Source organism: Neomonachus schauinslandi, chromosome 15 (genome assembly GCF_002201575.2).
Source record: "Neomonachus schauinslandi chromosome 15, ASM220157v2, whole genome shotgun sequence".
NCBI lineage: Eukaryota > Metazoa > Chordata > Mammalia > Carnivora > Phocidae > Neomonachus > Neomonachus schauinslandi.
The window spans coordinates 57,531,302-57,549,940 of NC_058417.1; the positions used below are offsets into that span (position 1 = coordinate 57,531,302).

Here is an 18,639-nt window from a genome sequence, read left to right on the forward strand (position 1 = left end):
ATCCGCCAGCGCGTCAGAAACAGGCCCCGCCCGCGCCGCACCCTCGCGGCGGGAGGCGCCCCTCGAAGCGCCAGGTCAGGTCGCACAGCCGCCGCTTTTCGGGGTACGAGACGCTCTCCCTTCCCGAACGGCTTCAGTTGACGGGCTACGGAGTGAGCGAGCCCGCGGTCCCCGTCGGGGAGGCCCCAAGGCCGGCGCCCAGTCCCTGCCCTGCCCGCGCGTCTCGGCAGGTGCGCACCGCTCGTCCTCCTCCCAGGCTCCCGGCGCAGCGGCCGGTGGGGACGGAAAAGGCCCGCCAGCACTGGGCGCGCGCGGCCGGAGGCGCACACCCTCGCCCAGGGCGCCTGCGCGGGCGGGCTGTCACCCGGTCCGCCCCGCCCCCTCTGGCGCGTGCCTGCCAGCGCCTGACGCCGGGTGGCCGCTGCGGGCCGGAGCGCGTGCGCGGAGGCCAGCTGCGAGAGGGGGTGGGGGGGAGCGGACCGGGCGCGCGTGCGCGGAGACTAACGCGGCGGGGAGTGGGGGTCGGAGAGGGAGGCGGGCTGGGTGCGCGTGCGCGGAGGTGAGCGGGCGGGGCCCAGGCTGGGCGAGCGTGCGCGGAGGTGAGCGGACCAGGGGGCTGTGGGGGGTCCCAGTGAAGGGCGGGGCGGGACGGGGACGGACTGCGGCGCCCGCTCCGACTAGGGGCTCGGCGGTCCGGACAGCAGTGACTCCCTAAGGGGGAGGGACCGATCGATCGACGGGATTTATTCTCTGTGGTTTGCTAGTGGAGAAGCTGAGCGCGTCGTGCCAGGGTCCCCGGGCGGCGGGCAGCGGTTAACGACGGGGACCCCGGGGACTCCACGGTCTCATCCACGCCCTCGGTGCTGGGCGACGGAGGCTGCCTTGCCCCATTCTGGGGAGGAAACTGAGGCACAGGGTAAGGGACCCTGCCTCTCTGGTCAGGGCACAGCTGGACTTTGAACCCGGCTTGTCTACACCACCACCCTTGGCGGGGGGGGGAGCAGCGGCTCCGAGCCACTTCCCTGAAAGCGAGGTCACAGGCCCTCCCGGCAGGCAGCGCCACTTGACCTCTTGACCTTCGGTGTTTTTCCCCATTTTGTCTAAATTGTCAAGCCCTCTGGTTGACAGCCCTTCCCGTTTCTAGAGTCTCTTCCCTGTGCAGAGTGGACACAGCGGCAGGGGACCAGTGCTGGCCCTGCGGTGCCCCTGGCCACCCCTGCGCTCCTGAACTCTGGGTGGGGAGGGCCACGGGCACTGCCCAAGAGCTCCCAAGGGTGAGTTCCCTAGTCCCTGCCTCCCCGTGATCACAGGGTGTCACGTGTGTCTGGATGAGGGCAGGTACAGCTGGGACACTGGTATAAAAAAATATATAGTCTTTGTCCCCAGGTCCTGGCACATTTTCTCTCGGAGAGAAAGGACTCCCCTAATTAAATCCTTGCCCGTTTGGTCTTTTTGGTGTCTTGCTCCTCGGAGGAGCTGGGCCAACAGTGTTCATTATAAAATATTTAGAACATACAGAGAAGCAAAATGCAGGCAGTAACAGACTTAGCTCCGGAGGAGCCAGAGAGAGGGGCTGCTCCACACCTAACTGCAGGGGCAGGGAGGGCCTTCCACCTACCGGGGCCGGGGGGCTGTCCCGGGAGTGTGGCCCAAGACTTCTTACCAGGCTCTAGCCACACCCCGGGCAGCAGAAGAGGGGCGGAGAGAAAGTGGTGGGTCTCCCCGAGGGCCCTTCCACTTCCAGCTCATTTGCCAAAACAGAGTGATTCGGCCACAGTCTCTGCAGAAGCAGGGCTCCCTCTTTGCTCTGCGTGTTGTGACTTGTTTGTTCCACTTGTCAGCCTCCCACGTAGGTCTTCACATGTCTTTAAATCATTTTACGCACATTTTAAACGCATCTCATTTGTAAGCACTCAGTACAGGGTATTCTGAAACTCCCTATTCGGGGCTTTTCTCGGCTTTCCCTTTTCCCTTCCCTGTCTTTCTAAACAGTGCCGGGAGCTTGCCTATCCTCGCCTGCCCCGCGTTCTCGGCCCACCGCACCCTGGGCACTGCCGGACCAGCCACAGGTCCACGTCTGGAAGCTGTGAGAGCCTCCTGAACCACCCCCGGCCACTCCGTCCCGCCTTCCTTGCTGAGCCCAGCTCCTCTCTCAGCAGGCCTCCAGGACCCAGCCGGCTGCCAGCTGGTGCCAGTGACCATGGACGTGAGGTGGCCTCCCAGCTCCCGCCCCCTGCTGGGAGTCTGCACCTTTGTCTGCCTGGCCAGCGCCGCCTTCCTGGGGCACGTCCTTCTCCATGATTTCTTGGTGGTCCCCCAAGAGCAGCGTGGTGTCTCCCAAGTACCTGAGGAGCTTTATCGTGCTTGCCAGCAGGGAGCCAGTGACCCAGGCCCCCAGCCCACCCCAGGGCACCACGGCAGTCCCCGAGCAGCACCCACACAGTGTGATGTGCCCCCCAACAGCCGCTTCGACTGTGCCCCCGACAAGGCCATCACCCAGGAGCAGTGTGAGGCCCGGGGCTGCTGCTACCGGCCTGCAAGGCAGTGGCCTCAGATCCCCCGGATGGGGCAGCCCTGGTGCTTCTTCCCACCCAGCTACCCGAGTTACAAGCTGGAGAACCTGACCACCACGGAGACAGGCTACACGGCCACCCTGACCCGCAACACCCCAACCTTCTTCCCCAAGGACATCTTGACCTTACGGCTGGACATGCTGCTAGAGACGGAGAGCCGGCTTCACTTCACGGTGGGCAGGGCCAGACAGGGGCAGAGAAAACGTGGGCGGGCAGCAGATGAAGTGTTGGTTTGGTGTGCAAATGTGTTGTGTGCCTTCACTGGGAGTCCAGGAGTGAGCACACAGTGCCTACACTCAGGGAGCAGTGGCCACTAAGACACTGATTAGAAGGTTCTAGAACATGCTCTAGAGGGCAGGGCTCAGGGCACAGTGGAGGGAGGTCAGGTCTCCCCCAGTAAGTGACATCCCACCAGGAACCTGAAGTCCTACAGGACAGAGTCAGCAAGGGGAGAGGTGGACAGGGAGGATGGGGGGATGTTCGGGGCAGTGGACAGTGGAATGTGATGATTGTCCGTTCGCCTGAGGGGGGGGACCTCTTGTCTGATTTACTCCCTGCTGATTCCCAGCCCCTGGAACATAGTCTGGCACGTAACAGTTGCCCAGCAGAAACCCAAGGACTGAACACGAGGAGGCCAAGCCGAGAGAGCCTGAAGCACACAATCCATAATAATTTTCACAAAGTACTTTCTAACAGCCAGCATTTACTGAGTGATTACTGCGTAGCAGACAGAGCTGAGCTGGGTGCTCTAATCTCTCAGCCACCCTGTGACAGGCATGCTGAGTGGAGCAGTGTTGCCAGACTTAGCAAATAAAGATGCAGGATGCGCTCGGTAACTTTGAATTCCAGAAAACCAAGGAATGGGTTTATTTTTTTAGTGTGCGTCTCGTGCGATATTGGAGACATGCTGGGAAGAGTTGTTTATCTGGAATTCAGATTGACTGGGTGTTGTGTGTCTTCCCTGGCGACCCACACGGGGTTCTGGACGTGAGGAAATGGAGGCTCAGTTGACCACACCGGGACTCTGGGGGGCGAGGAAGGAGGGGGAGGCGTGCTGGCCCCCAGAGGGCCTCATGGCACCTCCATCTGACTCCTAGATCAAGGATCCCGCCAACAGGCGCTACGAGGTGCCCCTGGAGACCCCGCATGTCCACAGCCGGGCCTCGTCCACACTCTATAGCGTGGAGTTCCAGGAGGAGCCTTTCGGGGTGGTCGTGCGCCGGAAGCTGGACGGCCGGGTGCTGTGAGTGCTGGTCTCTGTGCCCCCACCCCAGGTGGGGGCATCAGGGCACCGTCCCCCACTCTCCCTTGGGGCTCTTCACCGCTGCCTCCGCCTGGAGCCCTCCCTCACCTCATTCAGGTCCCTCAGCAACCCCCCTGCAGATGCCCTCCTGACGCCCCCCAGGTAGGGCCTGCTGGGGGAGCCGTCCTCCAGGGGACCTTTGGCAATGGCTCCACCACGCAGAGCACTCCCACCCCAATGTCAAAAGTGCCGAGGCTGAGAAACCTCGGTCCGGTGAGAAACGGCACGCCCACCGCAGGCAACGTCCCCTCGCCGCTTTACGTTCACATGTGTTACTGATCGTCAAATACCGCGTGTCACTTAGGCACATCCGGCACCCCGACGGCTCAGAAGTGGTGCTGTTACCATCCCCACTGTCCGGAGAGGGAGACTGAGGCGGCTTGCTGGCAGCTTCTGAGCCAGGGCCCGGCATCCATGCTGTTGGCCACTGTCTGTTTTGCGTCCCCCCGGGGCTTGTGTCCCCCTGAGATCTTAGGTTTGTCCGAATCGTTGCTGCTGTCTGCCCGCCAAGGAGCCTTTCCCGTTCCAGAAGCTCGCTCCTGGGCCTCCAGCTCCGAAGGAGGTTCTGACCCACAGCAGATGCTCGTGGATGGGTAGCGAGGGTGAGGGCATCGGTTGGTCGTGCCCTCGTCTCCAGGGAACGCATCACCTCCACCGCCCCCATCACACCCTGGGAATTGGATGCAGCAAAGCATCCTGGAATCCAAAGTGGTGGCTGTGACTCCCAGTGTCAGACATGTCCCCTCCCAGAGCCGTGGGCCAGGGCAGCAGTTCTGCCGACACCCCGCCATCTATCCTGACGGCGGATTATGCAAGCACATTTTCACAGGACGCACCCTGTGTGCTTTGTCCACACAGTGCCACGTAAATATGTGCCCTGGGTTGACAAGGCTCCTTTTTGTCACTGGACTCAGTTACATACTCGGGAATGAGCTTGGACTTGCCTTAGTCTTAGGAGAACTCACCTCTTGAAATGCGTTTCTTTTCTGCCCGTTCTTGGCTGAGCAGTATGGAGCTGCCCCCAGGGCTGACACAGTGGGAAGGGGCAGTGAGTGAGGCCAAGTTCGATGTCAGGAGTAACAATGCTAACAAAGTTCTAGAAAGGAGCTGTGCAGATGCGGAGGGCAGGGCTGGCTCTGGAGTGGGGGCTACAGAAGGCCTCTCTAGGAAGCTGACCTTTGAGCAGAGACCGGAGAGAAGTTTTCTGAAGCATTTAATCAGACTTTGGTCTTGAAAACACACAGATAAGTCTTGCCCAGGGGCAGGCAGGGTGCAATGGGACATCATTCCATGAAATCAGCATTAATAGGTCTTTCGTGCCCCATCTGTGGTTCTTGCCTCGCCCTGACCCTGTGCAACCTCGGGGTCCTGGCCACCCCTGGGTGGACAGTTCCATGGCTCTGGGGAAGGTCATGGCTGGGGTCTGGGAGCAGTCTGACCCTTGCAAAAGGAGTTCGGGGCCACAACTCCTAGGACTGGAAGGGTTCGGGCAGCCCTTGCCTGGCACCTGCTTGCGACCAGGGCTTATGGGGCAGTCCCCTGCTGGATGCCCACCTGGGGCAACATGGGCATAGCCAGGTAGGGCTGTGGGAGCTCTCCACACCTGGGTTAGGTCCCGAGGGTCACTGGACCTCCGGTGGCTGCTTCTGTCCTGGGGTCAGTGTGTCATAGAGGTGGCCAGGCCACCCCAGCCCTCCTCAGGGGGCACCAGGGGTCTCTCTGGGAGGGTCCATCTCGGGGTCATCTGGCTGCCTAGGTTGCAAGGCTGCCTGGGCTCTTTCCGGCAGGCTGAACACGACAGTGGCCCCCCTGTTCTTCACCGACCAGTTTCTGCAGCTGTCCACCTCCCTGCCATCCCAGCAAATCACAGGCCTTGCCGAGCATCTCGGCTCCCTGATGCTCAGCACCAACTGGACCAAGATCACCCTCTGGAACCGGGACATCGCCCCCTCGGTAAAGGGGGCAGCAAGGAGGGGATTGGACACGCCATGTGGGTGAGGGCGCTCACGTGCTGTGTCCACATGCCCAGCCCAACGTGAACCTGTATGGATCGCACCCTTTCTACCTGGTGCTGGAGGACGGCGGGTCAGCTCACGGGGTCTTCCTGCTGAACAGCAATGCCATGGGTAAGCAGGTGGGCAACCACCCCTAGCACTCACCCTGGTCCCCGTGTCCCGCAGCCGGTGCTCCCTCTGAGCCCCTAGGCCAGCGGCTTCCCTGGGGGTGGCCGTACCCCCTCCATGGGGGGAGCGCGGGGCTGTCTGCACCTGTTGGGACAGGCTAGCGGTAGAGGACTGGGGCCGTGGGCAGGGCGTCGGGCCTTGTTTGCGCTCCCCAGAAATGAGTCCAGTGGGCTGTGGCCTCTGCCAGCTCTGTCCTTGGGTACCCCGAAGTGCGCTCTGAGCAGAGGCCAGCAAGGGGAGTCCTGGGGTCTGTTCTGCTCCAGGCTCTTCAAGCAGCCCGGCTCAGAGGAACTGTCCCCAGGCCCTAAGCAGGCTGCTCCCAGCTTCCCTGGGTGGGATGTGGCCCTTCTTCAAGGTGCCACGGGGGCAGGGGTGGGGGGAATGGGGCATGGGTATTTGTTCCTGAGCCCCACGGCTACTTCCCCCAGATGTGGTCCTGCAGCCGAGCCCGGCCCTCAGCTGGAGGTCGACAGGTGGGATCCTGGATGTGTACATCTTCCTGGGCCCTGAGCCCAAGAGCGTGGTGCAGCAATACCTGGAAGTCGTGGGTAGGCCTGTTCCCTGGCCCCGCACTGCCCCTCCCCTGCCCCTCCCGTCCCTCTTCCCCTCCGGCTGCCAGCCTGCTCACGGAGCTCCCCTCCCCGGCTGCAGGCTACCCGTTCATGCCGCCGTACTGGGGCCTGGGCTTCCACCTCTGCCGCTGGGGCTACCCCTCCACCACCATCACCCGCCAGGTGGTAGAGAACATGACCAGGGCCCGCTTCCCGCTGGTGAGTGCTGGGAGGGCGTGCTGGGGGCTGGGCCGGGACGCAGGCCCCCAGGCCGGCTGCAGCGGTCCCCGTGCTGGCTGCAGGACACGCAGTGGAATGACCTAGACTACATGGACGCCAGGAGGGACTTCACCTTCAACAAGGACGGTTTCAGGGACTTGCCGGCCATGGTGCAGGAGCTCCACCAGGACGGCCGGCGGTACGTGATGATCGTGGTGAGTGGCCCTCCTGTCCTGCGCCGCGTGGGGCTGCCTCTCTGGGCGGGGGAGAGACCTGGTACCTCAACTGCCTCGTGTTTGCCGAGGTCACTGGGGACGTTTCCTGAGGGTCTCGGCTGTTGAGGGAACATCAGACGTACAGACTGGGTCCCTGCTGCCCAGTGATGTCCAGCCTGAGGGTCCCTGGAAACATCTGTTGCTCGGGATCCCTTCGGCTGCAGGTTACATGAACGGCTTCAAGCAAGGGGTCTGCGCTCGGCTCCCGGCCCCCAGTACTGGGAGGGCCGGGGTGGTGCTGCATGCCCGGGCAGCTGGAGCCACGGAGGCTCCGAGTGTCTCGTGGCCCTGCCTCTCCCCCACTCAGTTCTGCCTCACGGGAAGGAGGGCCAGGCTCGGGGCCGGGCTCCGAGCCGCCACAGTCCCCCGGGGCCAATCCCTGCAGCCCGAGTGCTGGTGCGGCTGGGCCGAGTGCCTAGCCACCTGGCCAGAGGAGATGGGGAAGGGGCGCTGAGGCTGCGGAGCTGCACGGCGGACACCCCATAGCGGAGGAATCCGGTCTGCCCAGAGGTCCGAATCGTGCTGACGCAGGCCATCTCCCTCAGCTCGGCCCCTCGGAGCGCAGCCGGCATCCGAGGCCACTCAGGGCAGGGAGGGCAGATGCAGACCTTCTTTTATTCTGAAAGAAATCAGTGTTCACTGTAGAACATTTGTGAAACTCTAGAACCTGTAAAGCAGAGCCAAAATGTGCATCCAGGTGCCCCGTGGGCCGGTCTCTCAGCAGACGTGTGCGTGTGCACATGCATGCTCACTCCTGGCTTTGTTCTTCCTAACGATGTATCGAGAGCATTTTCTCACTTCCCCAGTAATTGGTGCCTGGCTTTGGAGCGTTTCCTTCTCCTGACTGGTTCCCCCCACACCCCGCTCAGGACCCTGCCATCAGCAGCTCCAGCCCCCCCGGCAGCTACCGACCCTACGACGAGGGTCTGCGGAGGAGGGTTTTCATCACCAATGAGACTGGGCAGCCTCTGATTGGGAAGGTAGGGTGGGGGCCAGGGGACACGGGGTGAGAAAGCAGGAGTCCCCAGCCAGTGGCAACGGGGCGCTCGCTGTTCAGGAAGAGGATGGGATTAAAAAAATCATCCTGTTGTGTAGGGCGGGGGGTGGGGGGGTGGTCACAGCTAGAAGTGACGGGGGCTCCTGATACCACCTCGAATCCTTCCATCGGGGGCCCTTGACTTTGTGGGCAGCTGGGCCCAGCCCAGGCACGAGCTCTGCAGACCCTTAGCAAGGGTCTCTGTGTCCTCAGGCCCCTGGGGGCTTCCCAGGCCTTCCCACGGGGGTGCCTGGCAGAGTCCCCAACTTCCCCTTCCAGGGCGTGCCCGCAACCAAGGGGAGGGGGGTCCCAGCTGAGGGGAGGCCGGGGAGGCTGCCAGGGGAGCAGATGTCCACAACTCAGTTCTGGGGCCTCTGTCTGAAAGTGAGATCTCAGTCACGTTCCCCCCCACGGCCCCTACCGCCGCCGACACTCACCTCCACAGACTGTCCACCCCCAGGCAGACGAGCAGGGCTGTAGCTCTGGGGGGGCCTGGTCTCCCCTCTGGCCTTTGCTGCAGGTGTGGCCCGGACTCACTGCCTTCCCCGACTTCACCAGCCCCGAGGCCCTGGACTGGTGGCAGGACATGGTGTCTGAGTTCCATGCCCAGGTGCCCTTCGACGGCATGTGGATCGTGAGTGTCCCGGGGGCTGGGGGACTGGCCCCAGCGTCTGCCCACGGCAGAGCGCCCACGACCAGGGCCTCTTTTTGCAGGACATGAACGAGCCCTCCAATTTTGTAAAGGGCTCTGTGGACGGCTGCCCTGACAATGACCTGGAGAATCCGCCCTACGTACCAGGTGAGTTCTCCCACCTGCCCCCACGGGCCAGCTCTCCTTTCTGAGGAGCCAATGGGCACGGCCACCCTGGAAAGGGGAGGGCAACCCCAGGAGGAAGGTCGGGTTGGCGAGACGTCAGCTGGGCCACGCGGCCGGGCGGGGCCCTTCAGAGGGAAGGTGTCTCGGGCTTAGGGACAGGAACGGGGAGGGACTTGGAACGGGTCAGGAGCAGGTGGACGTCAAGTCTGCGGTCTGCAAAGGCCGGCCTCAGCCTCCACCGTATCCCCGTCCTTGGAAAAGGGGACGCCCCAAGTTCCGAGGGGGCTCCTGGGATGTGGGGGGCACCAGCCGGCCAGGCGGAGGCTCCACAGACGGAGACAGCCCCCCTCTCCCAGGGGTGGTTGGCGGGACGCTGCGGGCCGCCACCCTCTGTGCCTCCAGCCGCCAGTTCCTCTCCACGCACTATGACCTGCACAACCTCTACGGCCTGACGGAAGCCCTCGCCTCCCACAGGTGAGGGCCGAGCTCCCGGCGGCCCCGCACCTCAGGGGGGCCCACGGCGACTGCATGGAAGCCCGGCGGGAGCCTGGAGGGGCCTCCCGGGACAGGCTCGCCTCGCAGGGTGGCCTGGCGGCTCGGGCGGAGCCCCCCTCGCTCCTCCTGGCCTTGGCCCCTTGGGCTGCTCACTCCCCGCTCTGCCTCCCTGCTGCACCCCCAGTTCGGTGCGGGGCCCCTGAGGGGCTCCTGGGCAGCCCCGCTCTGCACTGCCCTGTCTCCCCGCTCTGCGCAGGGCCCTCGTGAGGGCTCGGGGGACGCGCCCCTTTGTGATCTCCCGCTCGACCTTCGCCGGCCACGGCCGGTACGCCGGCCACTGGACAGGGGATGTGTGGAGCAGCTGGGAGCAGCTCTCGTACTCCGTGCCAGGTGAGAGCCCGTCAGGAGCGGCCGCTCGGAGGGGAGCGGGGCCCAGACCGAGTGCCGGCCTCGGCTCGGCTCAGAGACGCTGCTGCGGGCTCCCAGGGGGCCCCGGGCGGCTGAGCTCTCTGGTGTGGGTCAGCTCACGGGGGGCGCTCTGCCACTCGGCGGGCGGTGCTGGAGTTCCCAGGCACCTCCATCTCCGGTTCGGCCCGGCCGCTGTCTGCACAGCGGTCATATTGTGTCGTCTCATGATGTCCCTCCCGGTGGCTGCGTCCTGCCCCAGCCCGCAGGTGCTGCGCACCCCCCCTGCACAGAGGAGTGACTTCAGTTCTCAGGAGCTCTCATGCTGCTGACGGCTCAGGAGCTCTGGGGAAGGGGCTGGGGTGACCTCCCTGGGTGACCCCCAGCCTGGAAGCTCTCTGGTAGCCCCAGGCCTGCTGCTGTGTGGGATGCATCTGCAGACCCTCGGGCCATGGGGAAGCCCTGGGCGAGCTCTGGGAGGAACCATTCCTCCTTCTAGAAGCCGCTGTCCAGCTCTGCCCACAGATGCCACTGGCTCTGATTTCACCGTTGGGGGGGGCGGTGCGGCCCACTAGGGCCCAGGCCCCTGCAGGCCAGCCTCTGAAGCCCCCTCGAGAGCTAGGTTCCCAGCTCTGCGCCCGCCTCGGAGTCTCGGGCTGAAGCTCTGGCATGCACTGATCATCCCGTGGCAGAGGTCATGCAGGTCCCGGGACCTGTTGCAAGCCAGGCAAGGGTCCCCCACGGCCCTAGGCTGGGTCGGGTCCTGCCCGTCAGCTGCTGGTCCCTGAGGACCCTGAGGAGAGGGAGGGCCCAGCACAGCCTGGTCCTGCTGAGCAGCAGTGGGGTGGCGCCGGCCGAGAACCTTCAGCGGCTCCGGGGCTCGCTAACCTCCCTGACGCATGCACCAGCTCACCCTGGGTGCTCACGGCAACAGAAGCGTGGTCTCTCCCAGACCTGGAGGCTCGCAGTCGGACTCGCGGTGTCAGAGGGGGGCGCCTTTCCTCGAGTCTCTGGGAGTGGCCGGCAGCCCTCGGTGTCCTTAGTGTGGGGCTGCCCCTCCGATCCCCGCCTCCGTCTTGGCTCGGCCTTCTCCCCTACGTGTGTCGTCACGGTCTGGGCTTCCTCTTACGCGGCCACCGGGCATACTGGGTCAGGATCCCCTCCAGTGACATCAGCTGAATTGCATCTGCAAAGACCCTCTTTCCAAATAAGGTCACTTCATAAGCCCAGGCGGTTAGGACTCGAACATCCCTTTTGGGGGGACACATGTCAACCCTAACGGGCTGTTCTGCTCTGCCCACCCCGGGTGTCGGAAGGCGGTCTGCGAGGCGGGTCTTTCTGCTGACCACGGGTGGAAGACGCCAGGGCCAGTGCGGTGCTGACCGTCGGGGGGGGTAGCTGAGCCCCAGTCTGACTCTGCCCTCCCAGAAATCCTGCTGTTCAATCTGCTGGGGGTGCCGCTGGTCGGGGCCGACATCTGTGGCTTCCTGGGCAGCACCTCGGAGGAGCTGTGTGTGCGCTGGACCCAGCTGGGGGCCTTCTACCCGTTCATGCGGAATCACAACGACCTCAACAGCCTGGTAGGGGCTGGGGGGGGGGCCAGTGGGGGCCTGCCCTGGGGTCCCTCCGCGGGCGCAGCAGCGTGACTTGGCGTATGTGCCAGCAGGCCGGGTCTCCCGGGGCAGAGGCGGGGACCTCGTGGCCCGAGGGCCAGGTGCTCCCACCTTCGCCCCGCTGCCCCCTCCCCCTCTCCCCCGCTGCAGCCTCAGGAGCCGTACAGGTTCAGCGAGACGGCGCAAGAAGCCATGCGGAAGGCCCTCGCCCTGCGCTACGCCTTGCTGCCCTACCTGTACTTGCTGTTCCACCGGGCCCACGTCCTGGGCGAGACCGTGGCCCGGCCCCTCTTCCTGGAGTGAGTGCCCGGGCTCGGGGAGCAAGGGCCCAGGGGCTGGCCACGTCCTGCTGCGGGGGGGTGGGGGGGAGTCGTCCCCAGAATGAGGGGGCCAGTGCAGCTGAGGGAGGCCCTTTGCACCCCCACTTCCCACCCGTGAGATCGCAGCTCAGGGCTGGGGACATTCCAGGTACCTGAAAACCCAGAGTGAAGGACACCAAGTACAGAGCAGGCCAGCCAGGTGGTAAAGCGAGTTATAAAACCATCACAGGGCTGGCTTACGGGTGGAAAAAGGACCTCAGAAGAAACCCAACTGATGTGCCCCAGGTAGGACTCAGATACGTCAACAGGTGCCCTGCAATAAAATGTCATGTCCAGTCAGTGGATCAGAGGAGTCCCACATAGTGCAAATCTGTTAGCTCTCTGCAAAAATCCATTTTTCCCCTCACGCTGTGCAAACCTAAGTTCCAGGTGGATTACATACTTAGACGTTAAAACCTAAGCTCTAGAAAGTTCCACGGGACACAGAAGCGAATGGCCCTCAGTGCTCTGGCAGGAGAGGGCTTTCTAAGCCTCAGAAGCAAAAGGCAAGGGGGAGGGGGTTGAATTTAGGAAAAAAAGTTATACTCCTCTGAACAGAAACAGAGTATTAGGACTTCCCTCAGTGCAGAATTATAAAGGCAAACAAACTAGGGTGGTCAGTGTCCCAGACTCACAGGAAAGACGCAGACTGGTGGTAGGACCCGGACTAGCCAGCAGCAGACCAGCAGTCAGGGAGAGTTTGCCCCACGGGAGCCACGGACGGCGCCCTGCCCGGAGTGTGTGGCCGGGGAGAGGGCCTGCCCACTGCCCACGCCGAGCTCCAGCGGCTGGAACCCGCCTCGCCGTGGCCCGCCCAGCGTCCTCTGGCTCCTTGCGCTTCCCTGAGGGCCCCCTGAACACACTGACCTCAGAGGTCACCAGGCCCAGGTGCCCGCCCCTCCTGTTTGAAGGTTCCCCGAGGACCCCCACACCTGGACGGTGGACCACCAGCTCCTGTGGGGGGCGGCTCTGCTCATTACCCCCGTGCTTGAGGCTGGGAAGGTCCAAGTGACTGGCTACTTCCCCCCTGGCACGTGGTACAACCTGCAGACGGTGAGTCCCCGGGGACCAAAGGTGTCCCTCCTCCAGGCCCTGCGGGGGTGGGCCACATGGCGGAAGGGAGCATGTTTCTGGAGACCCGGGTGCATGAGGGCCCTCGCCCAGGGCTCCCCATGCATCTTCCCACCCAGGCTGTGCAGTGACCCATTTTCCAGATGAGGAGACTGAGGCCCGAGTGGGTAACTCCCCTGGACTACAGTTCTCCCACTCCAGAATTCTGCCCCCGCCCCAGGCCTGGGTCAGGGTCTCTGCCTCCCCCCCACCCCCAGGGCCCTGCATGGAGCTGGAGGCTCCCAGTGACAGCGCAGGGGCTTTGGCACTGCCCCGGCTCTTGGTGACATGCTGTGTCCCTGCAGGTGCCAGGAGAGGCCTTCAGCAGCCTCCCACCTCCACCTCGGGCTCCCCTCACGTCTGCCATCCACAGCAAGGGGCAGTGGGTGACCCTGCCGGCCCCAATGGACACCATCAACCTCCACCTCCGGGCTGGGCACATCATCCCCCTGCAGGTACCCGGGCGGGGCACCTGAGTCGATCTGTCCAGCCCTGGCGCTGCCAGGACCCCATGCTGCCCCTTCAGGAGAGGGTCCATCCCCAACCAAACCTCAGGCAGAGCACAGTGTCTGAGGGTTGAAGATGAACTGACTGGCTGTGCCAGGCAGAGGGGAGGCCCGCTTCGTGCGCTCTTCTTGGGAAGCAGCCTGCAAACCTCCCTGGCCTCTCGCACCCTCCAGGGTGTCTGCGTTGGCCGGAGTGGTCAGCACAGGCCCCCGCCAGCCCTCGCTCTAGGCTGTCCTGTGGATCCTGCTTTCTTGCAGCACGGAGCTGTCCCAGCCCAGTGTCCCTCCTGTCCTGGTGGTGGAGGCCTCTGCCAGGCCTGAGACGCTGACAGGTGCCACCCACTTTTCCAGGGCCCTGGCCTCACAACCACGGAGTCCCGGAAGCAGCCCATGGCCCTGCTCGCAGCCCTGACCGCAAACGGGGAGGCCCAAGGGGAGCTATTCTGGGATGACGGGGAGAGCCTGGGGGTGCTGGAGCGCGGAGACTACACGAAGGTCATCTTCCTGGCCAGGAATGTGAGTCCCAGGACCTGCCCAAGCTGGTGGGCGCCGTGGGGGCCTCCTGTGCCCAGGCCAGCCTTGTGAAGGGAGCAGGGCCTATGGGCCAGCTGCCCTGACCCAGTCCTCATGCACCTGCCGGCGTCCTGAGGGTTTGCCCAGGGGCACGGTGCCGACTGCTGCCCAGACCCCCCGACCCCGACCGGCAGGGCTTCCCGGGCCGTCCTCTGACACCTCGCTTCTGTCTCTCCATTCCGCCAGAACACCATCGTGAACGAGCTGGTGCGTGTGACCAGCGAGGGCGCCAGCCTGCAGCTGAGGAAGGTGACCATCCTGGGGGTGGCTGTGGCCCCCAGCCAGGTCCTCTCCAATGGCGTCCCTGTCTCCAACTTCACCTACAGCCCTGACACCAAGGCAAGAGGGCCCACAGATGGGGCCAGAGGGCTTGTCGCCCAGGATGGCCGAGGGGGTGGGAGGTGCCAAGGACCCTGGGGACCTGGTACCAGCTGAGCCAGGTCTTACAAGGGTGAGGGAGGGAGGGGAAGGACAGGCCCCGTGCACCCTGGGTCTTTCCTCCGCCTGTGTCTACACGGACGGTGACTCGTGGGCCATGTTTAAATGACAGCCTGCTTCCAAAGCCGAGGCTGCCAATGCAGAGGACGCTCATCCTCCGGACTCAGCCGGGGAGGCAGAGAGCAAGTAGCCTCCGGGGCTGGGGCCGGCCCCAAGCGCACCACGCACCGAAGCCCAGGCTCCTGTCTGCCGGGCGCTCGGGGCCTCCCCTCTGATGGCAACTGTGTGGTGGTCGATTTTTATTTTTTATTTTTTTCCCAGACCCTGGACGTCCCTGTCTCACTGACGATGGGAGAGCAGTTTCTCATCAGTTGGTCGTAACCCGGGGCCAGTGGTGCGTTGATCCTTTACAGGAGGAGACGGATCTCACCGTGGCCCCAGCACCTGTGAACCCTTGGTCAGGATGTGACGGATGGGCCTCGGGCAGAAGCCCGTGCCCCGTGTCTCATGGCGCTGACCTCCCTCGAATACCCAGATCTGCATATGCGTCTACCTCCTGGGACCAGGGGATACCACGGGCTGTGGCCCAAGGGTTGCCTTGCGTGTGCAAGGCTGTTCTGGAAGATGTACCTCTCTGAAGCTTGTCACTGGTGTGTGTGTGATGTCGTCCGCCACCAGCTGCCTGTCCGAGACAGCGGAGGTGTGCTCGGGATGAGACTGCCGTGCCTGCACCCCGAGGTCGCGCCACGGGCGGCCCTGCTGCTGCTCTGGCCACCGCAGGCTGCTTTCTGGGCAACGCCCCCGGCAGCAGGTGGGGCTGCCCTCCCGTCCCATGAGAGCGGGCCCGGGGAACTCCGGAGGAGTCACGGGACCCAGGGAAACCCTTGATCTTAAGTGCAATTATTTTTAATAAAAGGGGCACTGCAATCAAGCTTCTGCTGGTCCTTCTGGGATTCAGGGCGGAAAGGATGTGTCTAAGGGCCATGACATGGAGGCAGCCCCTCCATCCTCAACGGGCCCCTGGATGCTCCGGGGGGGGGGGGATGCAACGGGCCCCTCCGGGGGGTGACGCATGTCACTGTGTGCCCTGAAGGCGGCACAACCCCGTGCCACCTTCAGGCACCTCTCAGGTGACCGGAGAACGTCCCACTGGGCCTGGAGTCCAGGCATAGGGTGGGTGGGAGATGGGCCCCCAAGCCCCATCCCAGGCAACCACTGGTCTGCAGTGTGTTTTCCAGAAGTTTATGGAAATGGAAGCATCCGGCATGTCCGTTGTCACTCAGCCTGATTCCTCTGAGACTCGCCCACGCTGTACGTCCCTGCTTCGCTACCAAAGACTTCCCTCCGTGTGGATACGCCACAGTTTGTTCAGTGGGCCTCGGGGCTGGTTTCGATTTTCGGCCAGTGTGGATAAAGCTGCATTGAGCTGATGAAGACAAACAGGTCTTCGTTTCTCTTGAGCACACGCCAGGGTGAGATGGTCAGGTCGTGTGGGGGTGGTGTGATTCCTGTTCTAGAAGCTGCCAAACTGCTCTCCGACGTGCTTGCGCCGATCTGTGTTCCCCGCAGCAGTGAGGGCGGCCGCTGCCCCAGGCGCTCGCCGACCCCCACCGGCTCACCTTCGGCCGTCCTGGCGAGAGCGGCGCTCCGGTCCCCGCGCCCGTCCCTACAGACGAACAACGCCCAGTATCTTTCCACAGACTTAGATCCGTCCATCACCCGTAAATCTTCTCTGGGGAAGTGTCTGTTCAAATCTCCGGCCCTTTTCTAACGTGGACCACTGGCCTGCTACGGATGTACACTACATTACACATGGATTAGAGATACTGTAGGTTTTCCATCACTAACAAATGACTACACGGTCAGTGGCTGGAAACAGCAGATTCACCTCGTCGCAGTGCTGGTGGCCGGGAGGGTGGCCCGGCTCTCGCGGGCTGGTCGAGGGGCAGCGCGGCTGCTTCCTTCCCGCAGGCCCTGGGGCAGAATCTGGTTCCGTGCACGGGTGTGCAGGTCTGGGGTCTGGCTCCTGCCCGCCGTGAGCCACACGTCCCTCGCGGCATCTAGAGGCTGCTCCTCATCTTGGCTCCGGCGCTGCCAGGTCCAGACCACTCTGCCCAACCAAAGCCGAGAAGATGATGGAGTTTCAAGAGCTCGTGTGCTTAGTTTGGGTCCACCTGGATAATCCGGCACCATCTCGTCTCTACGTCTTAATCGCATCCGTCTGCGAAGTCCCTCTTGCCATCCAATGTGACACAGATCTGGGCTCCACAGAGTAGGACCTGGGCATCGGCGGGGCACCACTCCCCTACCCAGTAACAGCCCCCACGTGCTCTGCTGTACGTCCTCCGTCAGGTTTGTGCTTCAGAATTCTTTCTCCCAGGCTGTGGTTTGCCTTCCTACTTTCACAACGATGCCTGCTGAACAGTAAAAGTTTTTAATTTTGAAGAGTTCGACTTACAATTACTTCTTATGTCCTAGTAAAGAAATCTTTGCCACATTCAAGGTCCCTCAGACTTTTCTCCTGCTCTCTTCCAGAAGTTTTTTAATTTTAGGCCTTCTATCTCAAGCTACTTTTTGTACATGGTATGAAGTAACAAGGATTTTTTTTCCTGTATATGGCTATCCGACTGTTCTGGCCCCTTCATTAAAAGCATCGTCCTTTCCCCACCGCACTGCCTCAGTACGTTTGTCGAAAACCCTCTCACCATAAATCTGTGGTCTCTTTCTAGACTTTGTATTGTGTTCAAGGGCCCCGTGGCGTCCCCCTCGGTGCCAACGCTGCATGGTCCTGCCGTAACTCTGTCATACGCTTTGCTATCAGGTGGTAGAAGTCCTCCAGCTCTGTTCGCTTTCGCAAAGTTGTTTTGCCTACGCTAGGTCCTTTGTATTTCCGTATATATTTTAGAATCAGCTTGTCAATTTTTGCCCAAGTCTCGGTATTCTGACGGGGGCTGAGCTGACTCTGCAGAACATGGGGAGGACCGATACCTGAACGATGCAGACTCCTCTATAGGACGGCACCTCTCTCGTTCACGGACATTTCCCACACTGATGTGTTGTGGTTTTCGGTGCACAGAGCTTATGTATCTCCTGTCTGATGGATCCCCAGGATTTCATTCTCAAGTGTTCACTGCTGACATGCAGGAGGGCAAGTGGGTTTTGAATACTGAACCTTGTATACGGCTACGTTTCCTAAACTCAGTTACTTGGTTCTTTGTTGCAGATTTTAGGATTGTCTACATGAAGGATCGCGTCATCTGTGCATAAGGACTTTTTCCTTTCCAACCAGATGCCTTTTATCTCCTTTGGTTGCCTTACTGACCAGCCAGAGCCCCGGTCTGCTGCTGAACAGGCCTGATGAGGACACGGTGCCTTCATCCTAGCACGGTTACTGAAGGCGACTACTGGTTTTGTGTTCATCTAGCTCTCCTTGCAGTTTTACCGGTTTTTGCTGTTGTTTGAAGCTCTGCTATGAGGTGGATACTGAGGACTGTCATGTCGTTTCTGACGAGTTCCTTTTCCACTTACACCCCTGGTAACATCCATGGCAGCAAAACCTTTGTCCCAAGTGGACACGCCCGCTCCAGTCTCCGTCTGGTTAGTGTGCTATGGTGACAGGTGTCCCCGTTTCACTGTTCGCTTATTTGCGCCTTGATGATTTCTCGTAGGCGGTGTGTAGCTGTGTCTTGTTTTACAACCCAATTAACAATCCTTTCACTTGGGACTTCAGACAACTGACTTCCCCCTTGCTCACTGCCCCGTTTAATTTTAGAAGAGGACGTGTCAGATTCCCCACCTGCTCTTTAATTGAGATACACCACTCACATGCAACTCACCACCTTCCAGACGTACTATTCAGGGACATTCACTATATTCACAGAGCTCACAACCTTTCCCACTCTCCCACTCCTGAACGTTTTCGACCCCGCCAAAGAAACCCTGCCCCGGAGCACGCACTCCCTGGTCGCCCCCTCAGCCTCTGGAAAACCACCACCTGCTTGCTAGCTAAGTCAGCAGTCTGGGCCATTTCACAGAAGCGGAATCACGTGGCCTTCTGTGTCCGGCGCCCCCCCCCCCCGCCCCCGAGCAGGCATTCCAAGCTCCCCCAGGCTGTGGCAAGTGTCGGCACATGATCCTCTGAATCGCCAGATAACATCCATCGCGGGCACGTACACACTTCCCA

The 18,639-nt window shown here is 62.2% G+C and overlaps 1 protein-coding gene across 3 annotated transcripts; it reads left to right on the top strand.

Annotated features, from left to right (window-relative positions):
• The first annotated feature begins 532 nt into the window (after positions 1–532).
• GAA (alpha glucosidase) lies at positions 533–15,734 on the top strand. 3 transcript variants are annotated; one of them, XM_021680932.2, is made up of 20 exons: positions 533–599; positions 2,157–2,746; positions 3,671–3,816; positions 5,664–5,829; positions 5,906–6,002; positions 6,488–6,607; positions 6,711–6,829; positions 6,913–7,044; positions 7,974–8,084; positions 8,661–8,774; positions 8,855–8,939; positions 9,314–9,431; positions 9,709–9,842; positions 11,286–11,437; positions 11,621–11,769; positions 12,741–12,882; positions 13,245–13,394; positions 13,797–13,961; positions 14,205–14,357; positions 14,778–15,431. In XM_021680932.2, exons 2-20 carry the CDS (start codon positions 2,201–2,203, stop codon positions 14,835–14,837), a joined length of 2,859 nt encoding a protein of 952 aa, XP_021536607.2. In that variant the 5' UTR covers positions 533–599; positions 2,157–2,200; the 3' UTR covers positions 14,838–15,431. The 3 variants fall into 3 exon arrangements, 2 of the variants coding, with proteins under 2 accessions (XP_021536607.2, XP_044777545.1); XR_002479867.2 differs by lacking the exon at positions 533–599 and adding an exon at positions 15,683–15,734 and having other exon boundaries at positions 2,131–2,746; positions 14,778–15,267; XM_044921610.1 differs by lacking the exon at positions 533–599 and having other exon boundaries at positions 2,131–2,746.
• The last annotated feature ends 2,905 nt before the right edge of the window (positions 15,735–18,639 follow it).

What these genes read in the sequence shown, in the direction of transcription:
- GAA (XM_021680932.2), top strand. Translation starts at nt 2,201, where the DNA reads ATGGACGTGAGGTGGCCTCCCAGCTCCCGCCCCCTGCTGGGAGTCTGC. An exon ending in GAAGCCCTCGCCTCCCACAG is followed by an intron (nt 9,432 to 9,708) that starts GTGAGGGCCGAG and finishes CGCTCTGCGCAG; the next exon opens with GGCCCTCGTGAGGGCTCGGG. An exon ending in ACAACGACCTCAACAGCCTG is followed by an intron (nt 11,438 to 11,620) that starts GTAGGGGCTGGG and finishes CCCCCGCTGCAG; the next exon opens with CCTCAGGAGCCGTACAGGTT.